The sequence below is a fragment of the Carettochelys insculpta genome, chromosome 2 (assembly GCF_033958435.1).
Source record: "Carettochelys insculpta isolate YL-2023 chromosome 2, ASM3395843v1, whole genome shotgun sequence".
Taxonomy (NCBI): Eukaryota; Metazoa; Chordata; order Testudines; family Carettochelyidae; genus Carettochelys; species Carettochelys insculpta.
This window is the reverse complement of record NC_134138.1, coordinates 238,225,881-238,243,396: the sequence shown is the minus strand read 5'-3', so window position 1 is coordinate 238,243,396 and position 17,516 is coordinate 238,225,881. Positions and strand designations below refer to the sequence as shown.

The following is a 17,516-nucleotide window of genomic DNA, read 5'->3' as shown; positions in this document are numbered from 1 at the left end:
GCTATATTCTAACTGTTGCATGTAAATTAAACATTTTGTAGCATTGCCACTTCTAGCTCTTGCCTCTGTACTCTAGATGTGTAAAGTAAGATTACTTACACTCTAGTATCATGTGAGCATAAAGTAATTTGATTTTGTTCTAATATTCCTAAATAAGTGAAAACTAACACTAGACCTTTCAGAAGAACTTTAATAAAATTTCATTTAAGGACATGCATTTCCTTTTTGCATGAGTGATATTGAGACTATAAATTAACCCCAAACATTTAAACTGTGCTTAACTATTTTATTTTGTTTTATTTTTACCAGAAGACAGTAGGATAGTATGCCTCCTGCTGCTGGTTCTCTTCTCAGTTTTTATCTGTTAAATATTTCCTGCTTTCATCCATTAAATTGAAATGCAGCTAACAATACACTGGTATTTTCTATTTATGGGAGTGTCGTAGGTGCCACAGGGATCTTATACAGTCATAAATGGGAGAGGAGGAAATCCATTAAATCTTTTAATAAGCATCCACATTTTTTAAATTTGAAATTCTGGTTTAGACTTACTTTATGAACGTGATCTTAACTTTGTTTTAACTGTGCAATTTTCTGACATAGAAAATCTCCTTTAATAATTCATTTTGCCTGTAGAAGATCTTATTTGAAGTAAAGGAACACTTAAGTTTATATTTGGAATGTGAAAACAGCTGTTAGACTCAAATACCTGTAAACCACTCAACAAGGAGATCTCGGTATCATTGTGGATATTTTTCTGAAAACGTCCACTCAGTAAGCAGCAGCAGTGAAAAAAGCAAACCATGTAGGGGATAATGAGGAAAGGGATCAATAAGGTAGACGATATATTGGCTCTATATAATCCATGGTACACCCTCATCTTGATTTCTGTGTGGAAGAGGTAGTCACCCCATCTCAAAAACATGTAAGAACTGGAGACTGTGTCTGCACTACCACACTCCATCAAAGGCAGCATGGTAAGTACAGTGTTGGGAGTTTACTAATGGAAGTGCTGTGCTGCATATCAACATTTCATTAAGCAAATTCCCCCCTGCAGCAACTTCAAAGGACCGGCTCGCGTCTAGCCGCAGCTCACCCGCCAGTACTTCGAAGTGCCAGGGGGAGAGGGGGATTTACTTTGAAGTCCCTTTACTCTTAAAACTTGGAAGTTGCTGTGGGGGGGAATTTGCTTAATGAAGTGCTGCACATGCACCGTAGCACTTCATTAGTAAACTCGCATCACCCTACTGACCATCCTCCCTTTGAAGGAGGGTGGTAGTGTAAACACAGCCAGAAAAAGGTTCAGAAGAGGACAGTAGAGTTGAGTTGGAGTACAGAGCAGATTCCAGATAAGCAGAGAAAAATAACACTGGGACTCTTCAGCTTGGAGAAGACATGAGTCAGAGGGGTATGGCAGACATCATGAAAATCACAGACATCATGTGTGGACAAAGTAAATAAGGAAGTGCTATTGACTCCTTTTTGTAACACAAGAAATAGGCTCACGAAATGAATAGCCATCTGGTTTAAACAAAAAGGAAGTATTTCTTTATCCATCACACAGTCAACATGTGGAAGTCTTGGCCTTTACCACCACCTCTGGCAAAAACCGTAACAGGGTTCAAAAAAGAACTATTACGTTCATGGAATATAGGTCCATTAGTGGCTATTAGCCAGGATGGGCAGGATGCCAGGCCATGCTCTGAAGTGTCCCTAGCCTCTGTTTGCCAAAAGCTTGGCATAGGTAATACAGGATAGATCGTTGATATTCAGTTCATTCTCTCTGAAGCACCTGACATTGGCCACTCTCTGACGACAGGAGACTGAGCTAGACAGACCACTGGTGTGATCCCAATATAGCTGTTCTTACATAAACATCTCAGCAGCTGTCATTCATTTTCACTTTACCCATTCTACTTTATCCAGTAGGTCAGGTATAGTGTTCTCTGTATTTCAAATTTAGCATTTTTCCTTTTAAAAGTTTACATAAATCAAGTGTAGAACTTCACCTGGTTTTAGAATTTTAAGGTATCGGACAGAACAGAACTGACTACAAAGTAGTCTATATATTAAGCCACAATCAAATTAATGAAATAAATACTCATGAATATGATTTGAGACTTGAAACTTTCTACACTCAGAAACCAAATTAATTACATGTGTACACAGGATCACAAAATGAGAAAACATTTCATTTTATTAAACATTAATATTTTTACCCCAGTGTATGAACTCATTTCCATTCTGTTTAAGCAAGTATTACACTGTTATCTCCATTTTGAATTTTTTCCACATTTTATGGGGATGTCCTCTCACACCATTCTTTGTACTGCATCCTCTTCTGAGCTCCAGGAATGCAGGTAACTTTTAAACCTGCAGGACTCTTAATCCTCATCTTTCATGGCTAGTAAAATAAAGATGCAAGCCCTTTTTCTGTGACTGCATAACATGCAGTGGGCACTATCTTAGTTTAGTAAACTCCACAAGCAAGACAAGCAACCCATAGTCGCTACGAAGCGGGTGCACTAGCACTGTGCATACATATGAAGCCACAATAAAACCTATAACATGGTCAGGGGGGACAAATGGCAGTCCAGAATTAATGAAAGGATAAAAACTGAAGAGCCAAAAACAAAACAGGTGATTTCCAGCTTACTCCTTCACGGATACAGAAAGGTCACCCTATGTATTTGCTTTAGTTTTGGGTCATAAAGATGAGCCAATGAGAAAGTATAAGCCCCTCTCCTCCCAACAAACTTCAATGCAAATTCTAGAAGAATTATGTTGTGATTCTTGGATGCTTTGGAATTGGAGTTAGCTGGTGAAAGTTTTCATTACACCTCTTGCATGCATCCAAAATGTATCCAAAACATCTTACTATTTAAAATTATTTAGCTGAATGTCCACTGTCCTTCAAAAATGGGATTGCACGCAATGAGTTGGTCATAGATAGCACATTTTACCTGCTGCAACCTCCATAATACTTTGCTTGTACAGCACAAAGCTTTCCTCTGAAGTTTCTAGGTGTGCAAAAATCCAGGATCAAGCTCTTATGAGGAAAGTTTATTTCCACCTTTTAGAAACAATAAACCAGATAATCAGCTTAATACGTGGCTGTCCACTGGAATCCAAATACTAAACCATTTCACTTTGATATTTAAACTTACATGGCAACAAAATCAAAGTGAAAAATATGCAGAGGGTTATAGGCAAAGGGTCTAATCAATCCAGGACCAGTAAAGTTACAGCATTCCTCACTATTGTATTGGTGACCTACAGGATGCTCCAACTTAAAATTTTTAAACCACATATATGTCAGCTAAATGAATTTTAAGGTTCTGTTTCGGGGCTATTTGGTGGTGGTCCCTTCTATTCTCCATTTCACTGTAACACTGATGAAATACTTAACTTTTAATAATAAAGTAAGGTGACATGACAAACACTCTTTGAAGGAACAAATATTTAAACGCGATCGAGCATTCATGGAAATCTTTCCATGTCTATTTACATATTGTCTATTTTTTTTCTGAACATAAAACTAAAAGATTATCAGAGCATATATTCATATTAAACAGACTATTTAGAGTAATAGTGAAACACGTGTCAGAAATGGTCATGGTCCATACCAGTCCCATTTTCCACTGAAAATGTTTTTCTTTAATACAGGTGGCAAATGCTACTTCATGTGTCTGATCAGTCTGTTTCTTTTTTTACCCATTTCTGAAGAGGATTAAAACACTATCATTTGCTTCCTGAAGTCTCTAGGAGCAACATCTTTAAAGAGAGAATTCACATGAAATTTTAAACAATGGTTCTGGAAGTTTAGAGTGTACTCTTAGGCTTTAAAATTCAGAAATAAAGGTACATAATCAGCTGGGAGGAAGTAATAAGGAAAGGGAGTTACATTTGGTTAGCAAATGTCCTGGCTGAATTTTACTCAGCAACTCTGGAATATTTTTATTTAGACAGTCAGTTTACGCAGCCTTCACCAGATACCTTGACTGTAGTTGCAATCTTAGCTTGAGTCTGACTTAGAATTAATGATTTTGTACATTTTTTTTGTTTAGTTTATGAAAGAAGGATTTCCCATATTCATATGTGCTGATCATTATGGCACAAGCAGGAGCAACTTTAATCAACCGTGGAACAATACCTGCAAGAGGGAGAATAAATTATTCTCTGTCTATAAATACCACTCATTTTAAGAATAAGACAGACCATGGGCTTCTATAACACTGTGTAGTACAACTCTCTGCAGCAACTAAAGTGGAAAAGTTCCTATCCTTAAGGAAACATACAGGCCACAGTCTTCCACTTAAATGTGTTTTATACCTGAACAGTCCAAAGGAACCAATGCAATGTTACCGGCATTGGTATCATGGTTTTGAACCTATTTTTGCAGTTACATTCACGACAATTAGTCTCAGAGAGGTAGCCATGTTAGTCTGTAGCATCACAAAAAACAAGCAGTCCTGTAGCACCTTAAAGACTAACAATTTTATTTATTAAATAATAAGCTTTCATTGGTAAGGTAATCTGATGAAGGGTCTTGCCCACAAAAGTTCATACATAATATTGTTAGTCTTTAAGGCGCTACAGGACTGGTTGTTTTTTGTTACCCATGACCATAACTACAGGAAGCTTTTTAATCTGAGCTGTCTGCACAGTTCTCCTCTGACTGTTAAAGCCACAAGTGGTGACGGTAGTGTCCTCTGTACAACTGGAACAGGTACAGCACTATGGATTCACCCAAGCCATCTAAAAATAACCCTACTTCCATCTTTTCCTGCTACAGTATAGTGAGTGATTGTAGAAGCTCAGAAACTTGTTCCCTGTGGACTGGAGAGCCGTGTCTACACGTGCATGCTACTTCGAAGTAGCGGCACTAACTTCGAAATAGCGCCCGTCACGGCTACACGTGTTGGGTGCTATTTCGATGTTAACATCGACGTTAGGCGGCGAGACGTCAAAGCCGCTAACCCCATGAGGGGATGGGAACAGCGCCCTACTTTGACGTTCAACGTCGAAGTAGGGACCGTGTAGTCGTTGCACATCCCGCAACTTCGAAATTGCGGGGTCCTCCGTGGCGGCCATCAGCTGACGGGTTGAGAGACGCTCTCTCCAGCCCCTCAGCTCAATGGTGGCTGCGTGGAGCGGCCCCTTAAAGGTCCCCACCCCCTCCCTTTCTGTGCAGGAAGCTGAGAGAGCACGTGCAGGCAGCAGCAATAACACGCGGCTCGCCTGCACGCTCCTCCGCAGCCACCCACACCCCCACCCAACGCGGTGGCCACCCGGCAGCCCCCCCAGCGCCCTGAGGGAACCCCCCCAAAGGGGAGCCAGGGTTCCCAGGGCAGCCAGGGCAGGAGCCAGGCCGGGAAGTGGCAGCAGGGCCCCTCCTGGACGGAGGCCGAGCTTCATGACCTGCTGGGGCTCTGGAGTGAGGAGGAGGTGCTCCAGGTAATGGGGAGCAAGAGGCGGAACGCAGATGCGTTCACTCGGCTGGCCAAGGGCCTGGCCGCCCGGGGTCACCCTGCCCGCGCTCCGGACCATGTCCGGAGTAAAGTCAAGGAGCTGCGGCAGGGTTACGCCCGGGCCCGGGATGCGGCCGGCCAATCTGGGGCCGCCCCCGTCACTTGCCCCTTTTACAGGGAGCTCAGGGACATCCTGGGTCCCTGGCACACCTCCTCCCCTCCGGCCACTCTTGACACCTCGGCTGAGGAGCCCAGCAGGCCCCGGAGCCGGAGTCTGCCCCGGAGGCAAGCCCCGCACCCCGGGGCCCCCCCTGGAGCCCACCCCCGGGGCACCAGAGCAGGAGGAGGAGGGAGACTCCTCCTCTACTGACACCGGCCTGCACATCCTCCTGCGATCCCGGAGCAGCAGCCGGGCATCCGCCTCCCGGGTGTCCCCCGACCGTGGGAGTGGACCTACAGGTATGTACCCCCCTGGTATACACCCCCGGGGTTGAGGGGCGGGGGTAATAGATATGTGGCCAGGGCCCTCCACATGCCCAGATGACCATGGCCCCAAGGACAGCAGTGCCATGTCCCTCACAGGAGTGCATCAGCCCCTTCCCCCCCGAGCATGACAGTGCCATGCCCCATCCCCGGGGCAGGGAGGAGCGGAACCTCTAGGGTCCCCCGGGAGGAGGGGGTGGGACACCCAGCAGCTGCAGCAGCAGCAGCAGCATGTGATGGAGTGGGGGGAGTGCAAATGCGAGTCTCAGGCTAGATATGAGCAACAAGCTGAATCGCTCCCAGTGGCTAAGGATGGTCCTGGGGCTACAACTGGCAGGTTACACCTCTGCCCTGAACAAAGAGGAGGGAGGAGCCGAGCTGGGTTTGAATCAGGGGCCGCAGTTAGAGGCTAGGGGAAGGGAGAGCTGGAAGGCAGCCAGCCTGAGGAGGGGGAAAGCTACACCCCAGAGGGACACCCCTTGGCGTCTTCTCCCCAGGACGGGTTGGAAGGACTGTCTCTGACTGCTGTACTGTCGCTTCTGTGAGAAACTGGGCATCTGTTGCCTAAGAAACCTCTCCTGTCAGGCCCTGCTGAGTGAAGTGAGAGTCACTTCCGCCAGGGGACAGGGTGCAGTGCAGGGGAACCCTTGAACCCCATCACAGCAGCATCTCCCAGGGACAGGGATGGGGAACCTGCAGCACAGGGGTGCGGGGAGAAGGGCTACGGCTCGGGGCCCACACTAATGCCTGTCTCCACTCTTCTTCACCCCCTCCTGTGTTCCGCAACTGCACCATCGGAAGGACCGGAGAGCGCCAACGAGGCATCAGCGGTCCCGGAATCCCCTCCGGGGCCATCGCTCCAGGCCAGCCCCTCGGCGGAGGACTGACCAGCCCCACGGAGGACAAGACGGCGGACCCAGCACCACCACCCGATGGTGACGGACCCCCAGCTGCTGTGGCCCTCCACTGGCGGCAGGTGGAGGTCGCGGAGCAGCGGCTGCGGGTGGAGCAACACCGCCTCCACCTCCAGGAGCGGGCGCTGGCCTGCCGTCAAGAGGCATGGGGGGCCTACATAGAGACATTCAACCGCATAGCGGACTACCTGGCCCCCCATGCCGCGCTGGCCGCCGCTGCGCCCGCCCTGAGTGCTCTACCCGCCGCGCCACCCACTGTTCCGCTCGTTGCCACGCCGTCCGCCGTCGCCCTGCCACCGAGGGCCGTTCTGCTGAGGGAGACCTGGGGCCAGCTGATACTCACCGGACGTATCTGCCAGTCCGCCCGGCCCCCAGCCAGCCCCGGACAGGGCTGCGGCCGAGGCAGGGCTCCCGGCCGCCCACCCCCAGTGCCGGACTATAGGGGCGTGGGGCCCAGGACATGCCCCCCCCTTGTATATAGTTGGTATTTATTTACTTGTGCCCCTCGTTTGCCCAGTCCCCCCCCATGTAAATAGTTCTCCCCTTCCTTGTTATCCCTGGTTTTTTTTTGTTAATATGTACGTACGCTTTTCATATTTAAGTTAGTTAGAAGTTCCTGTATATAGTTTGTATTAGTTAGTTATAGAACAGAGTTGAAATTAAACCAGTTTGCTTTCACAAACAAGTGTCTGCTTTTATTTGTGCAGGAAAAGTGGGGGGGGGTGTGCTGTTGGGTGCTCCGTGGTGTGGGCGTAGGGGCAGGGAGTGTTGTGGAGGATGGGGGTGGGGGTGCAGTGGGGGGCCTGGCAGCGTTCACCCCACGGCCTCATCGAAGTGGGCCTGCAGGGCCTCCCGGACCCGGGTCCCTTCGGGGTCCACCTGGCGACTGGGGGCAGCGGGTGGCTGCACATCGGCCCTGCTGGCCTCCACAGCCCAGCCCTGAAAAAAGGCCTCCCCCTTGCTCTTCACCAGATTGTGTAGGGCGCTGCATGCACCCACAATCTGGGGGATGTTGGTGGGGCCCGCATCCAGGCGGGTGAGGAGACATCTCCAGTGCCCTTTGAGGCGGCCAAATGAGCGCTCCACCACCTGGCGCGCGTGGTTCAGGCACTGGTTGAAGCGCTCCTGGCTGGCAGAGAGATGGCCCGTGTACGGGTGCATGAGCCAGCGCCGGAGGGGGTACGCCGCATCTGCAATGACGCAGAGGGGTATGGTGGTGTCCCCTACAGGGCTCTCCCGCTGGGGGATGTAGGTCCCCGCCTCCAGCTGGCGGCACAGGCCCGAGTTCTGGAAAACCCGGGCGTCGTGGGTGCTGCCAGGCCAGCCCACATAAATATCCTGGAAACAGCCCCGGCTGTCCACCAAGGCCTGGAGGACCACTGAGTGGTAGCCCTTCCGGTTTATGTAGCGTCCTCCACTGTGCACCGGGGCGCGGATGGGGATGAGAGTCCCATCCAGAGCCCCGAAGCAATTGGGGAAGCCCAGGGTGGCAAAGCCCGCGATGGTGGCATCCGGGTCCCCCAGCCTCACGAGCCTGTGGAGGAGCATGGTGTTGATGGCGCACATGACCTGCAGGGGAAGCACATGGGAGAGCACCAATGAGGGGTGAGCAGGGTGTGTGTGGCCCTCCCCTGCCCTGCACGGGCTCCCCTCCCCCCGTGGGTCCTCTTACCTCCATGAGGACAGCCCCGACGGTGGCCTTGCCGATGCCAAACTGCTGTCCCACGGATCGGTAGCTGTCTGGAGTGGCCAGCTTCCAGACAGCGATGCCGACCCGTTTCTCCACAGGGAGGGCACGCTGCATGGCGATGTCCTCGTGCCTGAGTACAGGGGTGAGCCATTGGCATAGCTCCATAAATGTCTGCCGGCTCATTCTAAAGTTCCTGAGCCAGTGGTCGTCGTCCCACTCCCCAAGCACCAGCCGCTCCCACCAGTCGGTGCTGGTGGGGTAGCTCCACAGCTGCCGGCGTGTGAGGCTGCGGGGGGGTCGGGGTGCTGCAGGGTTGGGGGTTGAGTCCTCCTCCCCTGCGGGCTGCTCCTCCTCCTGTGTGGCAAGGAGGTGCTCAGCTGCCTCCCACATGGCATGGAGCAGGGCGAGCCCTGCTCCTGCAGGGGCGGCTGGGTGGACCTCTGGCTGCTCTTGCTGCTGCTGCTGGGGGTCCATGACTGCGTCGCCCGAGGTCTGCATGCCTATGGCTCTGCAGACCGCGTGCTGTGCAGGCTGTGTGTGTCTGGGAGGGGCCCTTTAAGGGAGCGGCTAGCTGTTGCCCTGGAATCACTAGCCCACCCTGTGACCCTGTCTGCAGCTGTGCCTGGCACCCCTATTTCGATGTGTGCTACTTTGGCATGTAGACGTTCCCTTGCTGCGCCTATTTCGATGTGGTGCTGCGCAACGTCGATGTTGAACATCGATGTTGCCAGCCCTGGAGGACGTGTAGACGTTATTCATCGAAATAGGCTACTTCGATGTAGGCTTCACGTGTAGACGTAGCTGAGAAGGGGCAGCTGCTAGAATCTGTATGGAGATGTGGGGTTACTGGCGTCTATTTGTGGGGAGAAAGTGCACTGGAACATGTTAGATTCTATGAAAGCTTGTTAATGATTAAATCCACTTAATTTTCTTTTTTCTTAAAAATATATTCTAACAGTTACCAGCAAATAATCCAGTAAATCCATGCTCAGCAACAATTCTCTTCATTATTGTCCATGTTGATTTGGAACTCTTCTGTGACACTAGACAGAATAAAACAAAAACAAAAAAAGCATGAGTTTAATGGTATACAAATTGATACCACCATAGAAAGGTAATAAATACTCATGAAAATTAGAGCGGATCATATCAATGCCCTGTAAAGCTTTTTTTATTTTTGTTTCAGTTAAAATCTGTTCTACGTTAATTGTGGCCATACTGATGAAAACAAAGGAGTTGTTTTATTGTTTTATAAATATGACATGCACCTCAATATAAGACATTTTCCTGCCTGATGACAATGAGTTAAATCTAAGGAGGCTACTGCAGGAAAAGCAAACCAGAAACAAACCAACAAAGATAGGACTGGGGAAGTTATACAATGCTGAATGCTCCTAACTTGGCTCCCATGAGGCCAGCCCTGATTTACTGTGCTCAAGGCCAAAAGCTTAGGATCAAAGGGGATCCTATACCTTCAAGATTCTGGTCCGGAAAGGGACTGAGTAGATTATGAGAAGCTGTGGCTAAAAATTAGCCTCTGGTAGACAGATACAAAGGAACTGCACCAACTTACAAACAGAAATATTCTGGGTCTATCTCTGCTATGGAGAGAGAGGTTAAGCCAAAGTAATGTGCTTACTGTACACACTGGTTGAAAATATAGTAAAGAACTGCATTATCAGATGCAGATGAACAGCATTGGCTGGGAAAAAGTCAGCACGATTTTGGCAAAGGGAAATCATGGCTCACTAATCTATTAAAATTCTTTGAGGGGGTCAGCAAGCATGTGGTGAAGGGAGATCCAGTGGATATGGTATTGTTTGATTTCTATAAAGTCTTTTGACAAGGTCCCTTGCCAAAGTCTCTTGAGCAAAGTTAGCTGTCATTTAATAACTGCAAAGGTTCTCTAATTGATGGATTACTGGTTAAAATATAGGATACAAGTGGTAGGAATAAATGGGAGGTTGTCAGAATGGAGACAGGTAAAAAGTGGTGTCCCACATAGGTTTGTACTGAGACCAATCCTGTTCAACCTATTTATAAATAATCTGGAGAAAGGGGTAAACAATGAGGTGGAAAAATTTGCAAATAATGCTAAGCAGCTCAAGAAAATTAAGTCCAAAGCAGATTGTGAAGAGCTACAAAAAGGATCTCTCAAAACTAGGTGACTGGGCAACAAAATGGCAGATGAATTTTAATGTTGATAAATGCAAAGTGATGCATATTGGAAAACATGACCCCAACTGTATGTATAAAATAATAGGAACTAAATATTATCACTTCAAAGAGAGGTGGAGGGGAGGAGAGGGCAGTATGGGATATTGCTTGACCCACCTGAACAATGGCCTAGAGTTGTGGTCATTTGAGCTCCAGCAGGTATTTCAGGAACTCTTGTCGGGTGGTGGTGGCAGTGGGGTCATAATTGCTAACAGGGCAGAGTAATTGGCTACTCGCAACTGTCAAATAGCAAAGGAATAATTTTTTTTCCTGAACAGGTTCAGGCATTTATGGTCCTCTTCTCTCGGAGTAGACCAGGGCTATGGCAGCTTCATGCAGTGGTATGTGGCATGAATCATCAATAAATTTAGCTGTGGGTGAAAAAATTACTATACTCCTTAACCTCTGACAGTAGAGCAAGAAGCAGTGGTCTTAAACTGCAGCAATGCTAGTTTGCTAGATATTAGGAAAAATTACCTAACTCTCAGGGTGGTGGAGCAGTGGGATAAATTGTCCAAGGAGGTTGTTGATTCTCCACCATTGTCTAATCTGCTCTTAAAAATCTCCAAACATGCATCTGGATAGTCTGGATAAAAATTAATCCTTCCATGAATGCCTACAAGACTTCTTGAAGTCCTCTGCAGTCCTGAGATTCTATGATGGTAAGGATAAAGTGGCCGGGGGGGGGGGGGGCGGGGGGAGAGAGAGAGAGAGAGAGAGAGAGAGTGTGTGTGTGTGTGTTTGTTTAAAAACCAACCTGAAATTAAGGATATATTCCCCCATAGTGTTAAGATAAACATCTATTATTTTCACTTTATTTTCTAAAGGAGGGCACTTCTATGTAACTGTGATTCTGAATCAGGCTGCTCAAATCTGTTTAATAACAGGAGGATTGCTAATGAAGTCTTTCTTTGATTACCCTACAGTAAAGACCTGGGTTCAATAGTCTTTAAAGTTAATGGGAGTCTTTCACTGTTGATCCAGACCCCAGATGACTGATAAAAATATGTATTTATATGATGAATCCAATGCCTTGTGTGTAATGGTGGCCAATTGTGAACCAGAACTTGAGAATAATGTAATCCTTTTCCAGATTGAAGTTAAAGAACAAATATATTTAAGGCAAATTAGTGCTGATATTCCTATTTTTAACAGACTGGGTAGAGCTAGATATACAAATAACTTTATCAAGTAATCCCAGTCAATTCTAATGAGTTTTTCCACAGAATATTTTTCACATTTAGTTTATAGAAGAAACAGAAGAATTCTGCCTAGAAAAGTTTATAATTAATTTGGATAAATACTGGGATACCCTGAGACCACCACTTTCTCAGTTCAACTATAGAATTCACCTCTCAGATATTTTTATTTAGCATTCAGAAATACTATGGTCAAGCTGGCCAGGCTCAAATGCAGTGAACCAGAAAACCAAGTTACACAGCCAAACTTTCTTTACATACATCTTTAACCCTTGCACTCACGACTAAAGATTATTGTGACAATTTGACCCTATATTTCTTATAGAAGTGTGTTTTAAATATGAATATGCATAACTTAAATGTTTTTTGCAAAACAAGGTAATTAACCTGTCATTCAAGAGTTTATAATCCACTAAACATGTATAGTCTATTTGTGTGCATGTATCATTCTTGAATGTAAACTTAGAAATATAAAGAGTAAACCTGTTTAATAATCTAGGTCTTGTAGTGAAAGAAGTGAGTGACACTTAACAAAACTTAATGGCCTGGTGCTCAAGACAAGGATCTGTGAATAGTCCTGTTTTTCCTGTAAGCCTAAACTGTGTTTGCTCCTACAAATACATGGTGACCATGCCATTCAGTGCTAGAATCTACTTTGAATTTGGTATTTTTCTGTTCCCCATCTCAAAAAGACACACAAAAGGATCTGGAAAGAACTCGCATGATGGAAGAAGCTATTAGGTCCAGTCAGGAAAAAGATCAGCTCTGGCCTAATGACCTTTACACCTGAAATAAGGGCATAGGTGACAAATTAATTTGTAAAATGTTCTTAGTGTATTAGGCTTAGCTGGCATGTTTTATTTGCTTTAGTTTAGTTCCTTAGTTTGAGCTGTTTGTCATCACTTGCAACCACTTAAATCCCAATTTTTATATTCAATAAGATCACTTCTGTTTGTTATAAAACATTGTGTAAATAACTGTTACCTGTAGCGGGGTAGGGGTGGGAGAGTGGGGAAGAGCTGTGGGAACAAACTTTGAGCTTTCTCTGTTTAAAACTTTTATACAGAGTAAGCAAATCTTATTTGGGGTTTTGGTCTCATTAGGGTTGTACTCCTGGCTGCTATGAAGTCCCTGTAACTGAGCCCTATTAGGGCTGAGCTGTTGTCAGTGTCTGTGTTATTCTGTTACCCCAACTCTTTGCTTTGCTGGGGGAGACCAGAGCTTCTGGCTCACCAGAACAGGGTAGTGGACCAAAGGGCAGGTAGGCATGCCCAGTGGTATGATCAGCTCCTCAGGTGAGATCTCTGACTGAACCCACCATAGTTATATCATGCACTTCATGATTGGCGCTTGGTTGCTTTTCAGGAACTAATCCCTGTGCATTATGCTCTGTCCTTTATAACCAATGCAGTTCATTATAATTTGATATCTACATTCCAGGGTTATCGTGTCTAAAGGCCTTAGTAATGGGGTGTTCGTGCTTATCTTAGCTACAGTGACTCCAATCTAAAGCTTGTTATACCTTATCTACAAATTCATCTTCCATTCAGGCCTTCTGAGAAATGAAGGGTTATTCACTTCAACTTGGGTGTATACAATTTTCTACATTTTTTATTAACTGAAACAGTACTACCAGTAAACATTATCAACTTCCAATCTTTTCCCTCCTCCAACTCATTCAAAATACCTAAAAATAGAATAGTTCCCATGAAGCTTTCCAGAAGACATTACAGCACATGGAAAACAGAACAGGATATATTACAAAGTTTTGAGATACATCATAGGATATGGGGAAGATTTAAAGTATCCACTACAAATTCATATAACTAAGCAATTATGTTTTAAGATTTCCCATCTTTATTACTTCCAATCAGCAATATACGCTTAATGGTCGTTCTTCCCATTTAAGCCGCACAGTAAGATGTAAGTGGTGCAATGGACTTTATTTGAGCCCTCTCTGTCGGGTCAGAATTTCACCTTTTTGAATAGTGGAGTGATACAGTTCTTCAGGTAATATAAAGAACATGCAGTAATCCAGTTCCAAAGAACTTACAGTTTAAAGTCTCAAATTCCCAAATTTCAGTTTGTTTGCATGTTTTCACTACATCAAATGGTAAAGTTATTGTAGCTGCAATCTATTAAAGAGTAAAGAGATTTTATTAATATTTAACATTAAATGTCATAGCACCAGCAGGCTCACTCCATAAAGTGAACTAGTTATAATTTTTAAAAAATCTATATTGTAGTAAATCTCAATTTAACAAATCTGTGAAGAAAGCCAAAATTAAATCTCGTTAAACACACCATCTAGAATACCTGTTTAGAAAATTTAAACTGTATATGCGTTTATGCACAATCCACAATCCTTCTCATAGGATTTCTAATGGAAGCAGGATTAGAACCACTTATTTTATACTGAACCTGATAGTCGTTGAAGTTTCCATTTTAACATAAATGCCCATCTATTGTGTATTTGTGCCCTTCAAGTGCCCTTCACAACCAACCTTGACAGTAGGTCTCATAGGTAAGGTACACCTTCTCCGCAAAACTAATATGTGACTTCCTCACTCAGGTCGGGTCTATACTACAAAATTTTGCCACCACACGTAAATCAATCAGGAGTCTGAAGAAATGAGATCCCTGTTCAAGAGAGCTGTGCCTGCAAGAGCCCTTAGTACATACAGAGTTAATATAGCAAAACAGCACTTTTTTGGTATAGCTTATTTTTTCAGGGGAGCTGGCATTAAAAATACAGTATTTCAGCAGAAAGTGCATCCACAGTAGTAGGAGTGTTTTCTGGAATAGTATACTGGTATACCAGATTCTGGTATATAATAGTATAAATAATATCTGTGAAGACAAAACTGCGGATCTTCAACACAAATGTGAAGCGTGTCCTCTTGTATGGATGCAACACCCGGCATACTAAAAAGTCTTCAAATCACAAGCTGCACATGTGTATGAACAGATGCCTGAGGTACACTCTTCACATCAAATGGCAAGACTTGGTCACAGAGTAAGAGCACTGGGATAGAGCAGGACAAGAACCACTTGACGGTCAAATAAAGAGAAGAAAGGAGGATGACTAGGCCCCACTCTCAGAAAGCCATCATCCAGTATAGTCTGTCAAGCTCTCATATGGAACCCGCACGGAAAACACAAAACAGGAAGACCTTGGACAATGTGGAGAAGATCTACTGAGACTGAAGGACAACAATTGAGGTATTCCGGGAGTCAGCTAGAAGTTGTGTGTCAAGATAGACTTGTAGGTGACCTATGCTCCACTCTGAGTACAAGGGTTTAAGTTGGGGTCAGCAACCTGTGTCTTTTTAAGGAGCCTCTTGCAGCTTTGAGTGCTGCTGCTGCTGCTGATGATGATGATTCCACTTGCAGCTGTGGAGGCTGCCACTGCTTAAACAATGCCCACAGTTAAAATGGAATTTAGTTTTTTTGTTTAAGCGTCCTCAGCCTCCAGAGCAACTGAGCAGTCAGCTGCAGCGGGGGGGAGGGGAGGGAGGGGAGCCAGCAGGGCAGGAAGCCCCAGAAGTGGAAGCTGGCAGGGCAGGATGCTGCCTGTGCGCTCCATGTGGGGGAAGTCAGCCTGCAGGAGAACTGGTGGGAGGGGTGGCCGAGCCTGCCCCTGCCAAAGCTGCTCAGCCATGCTGAGAAGGAGATGGTGATGGTGGAACAGTGACAGCCCATGCAGCTCACTGACTGATGCAAGTAAATCCTGGGGATGGGGTGGCATGGTTAAACCTGGGATTGGGGTGGCTGTTTTGGTCTGAGAGAGGTTAAGCCTGGGAGTGGGAGGTGGTTAAAGCTGTGGATGGGAGGGGCGGGTTTAGGAGTTGAGGCAGGTAAAGCCTGGAGATGGGGTAACAACTTTCTAACTCGTACAAATCACTGTGTGCACACTGTTCTTAAAATAGAGGTGACAAAAAGTATGGTTTGATATTATTTATTATGGACTGTCTTGTATTCACACGCATTATGGCTCTTGAAGTATTGATTTTGTAACTGAATTCAAAAAAATGACTCTTGCTATTTTAGTTGCAGATCTCTGGTTTAACTGTGGCAGCATGACTTATACTAGTAAAGTGCTCGTAATGTAGGCCTGATCTTAAACGCTGGTGTAAATTCTGGAAAATAAGGCTTGTATGTATCTATACCTTGCAGCAATAATAAACTCAAGACATGCAATAAATCTTGTGTTACGTAATAAATGTTCTGTAATAAATACACAAACAGAAGATTAAACTGCAGTATCTTCTTCCAGATTCCTGGTGTTTCCTATCATTTGTCTGTCCTTCAAGCTCCGCTCTACAAACTGGATCTGTTTGCTTCCATTCCAGTACCTCACTGAGGAATTTGGACTTCAGATTGTAAAACCTCAGGGAAAGTGACTGTACTGAGGTGTGTGTTTTATCCATGATCAAGCAATTAGATTTTGCTTCATAGGACTGTGTCCACTAAAGATTATTTTGTCATACCAAATATGAGGTGTCTCCACAAAAGCAAAGTACAGTACTGTATCTATCCACAGGTGATTTGGTATGCTGTAACATCATCATAATTAAAACTAGAAGATTTAGCCAGCGTTATTCAGGTCCTTAAATAAAATTTGTTTTGTTTTTTTTTTCATTTAAACCAATGACTATGCAGCTGGGAATGAGGAGTTCAGTCTGCAAGATGCCCCAAGGACAGAAGACAATTCCAGCTCTCTCTCACCGCAGCAGCTTGGGGTAAGGTGAAAAGTGCCTGGCGATGACTGCTGCAGCTGAAGTGAACATAGCTGGGGGGAATGGTGCATGTTCCCCAGTTGGGGGACAGATACACAGACAAATTCTCTGAAATATATAGTAAATTGACGTCCCTTTTCCCGCTCCTTCTGGCGCAATAGGGTTATAGCTGTCCTGGTCCCCATCTCTGGCCCCTTGCTGCCCTCCACCCCCCAGTGGTCACTCTGCAGGACAGATGTCCTTACTACCAGACCCCTCCTTTTTCCACTTTATAGCTATATCTAGATTGCAGGCTTCTGGTAGGAGCCTGGAGGTTGAGAGCCTCACAGATGTCTGCCACTCTGTGAGCCCTGCTGAGATCCCAGGACTCCTCATTCCACGAGGAAGAAGGGATGTGTCAGCAGAGGGTTTTTCTTCCCCCAATGACTGGTTCCATGTTGATGGACCAAATGGTGGGAAAGCCTCTCCCAACAGAACTGTTGACAGGAGAGATGCAAATGCACTGCACAATTTGCGTATCTGTTGATGAAAATTCTCAGCAATTTAGACATAGCCTATGAGAAACAGTTGAACTCTGGACACATCCCTGTGTCCTGGCACAACCAAACCCTTACCCTGTTTTAAGTTTAAAAGGAAGCTGCATACCAAATTTGTGTGGTCCTAGCTCTTAACATTTCAGGGTTTTTGAATAAACAGATTCACACATGCATAGACAGGCATACACTGTTTCTAAAATATACAGTAGATTTTTTTTTTAAATATTAGCTAGCTACTAAAAAGTAATCATTTTAAAAAAACGTGAA

The 17,516-nt window shown here is 45.4% G+C and overlaps 1 protein-coding gene across 3 annotated transcripts in view; it reads right to left on the bottom strand.

The window, feature by feature from the left end:
* Positions 1–1,988: 1,988 nt before the first annotated feature.
* SLC25A40 (solute carrier family 25 member 40) overlaps positions 1,989–17,516 on the bottom strand; it is a 51,226-nt gene continuing 35,698 nt past the window's right edge. For 2 of the 3 annotated variants that reach the window (XM_074984779.1, XM_074984780.1), the window contains exons 9-12: positions 14,028–14,109; positions 9,521–9,601; positions 8,541–8,688; positions 7,569–8,437 (exon numbers count right to left, since the gene is read on the bottom strand). In XM_074984779.1, the coding sequence (XP_074840880.1) occupies positions 8,395–8,437; positions 8,541–8,688; positions 9,521–9,601; positions 14,028–14,109 (354 nt within the window). In that variant the 3' untranslated portion in view covers positions 7,569–8,394. Of the gene's footprint in view, positions 4,154–7,568; positions 8,438–8,540; positions 8,689–9,520; positions 9,602–14,027; positions 14,110–17,516 lie in introns of those variants that run through there. The other variant, XM_074984781.1, reaches the window with a different exon arrangement.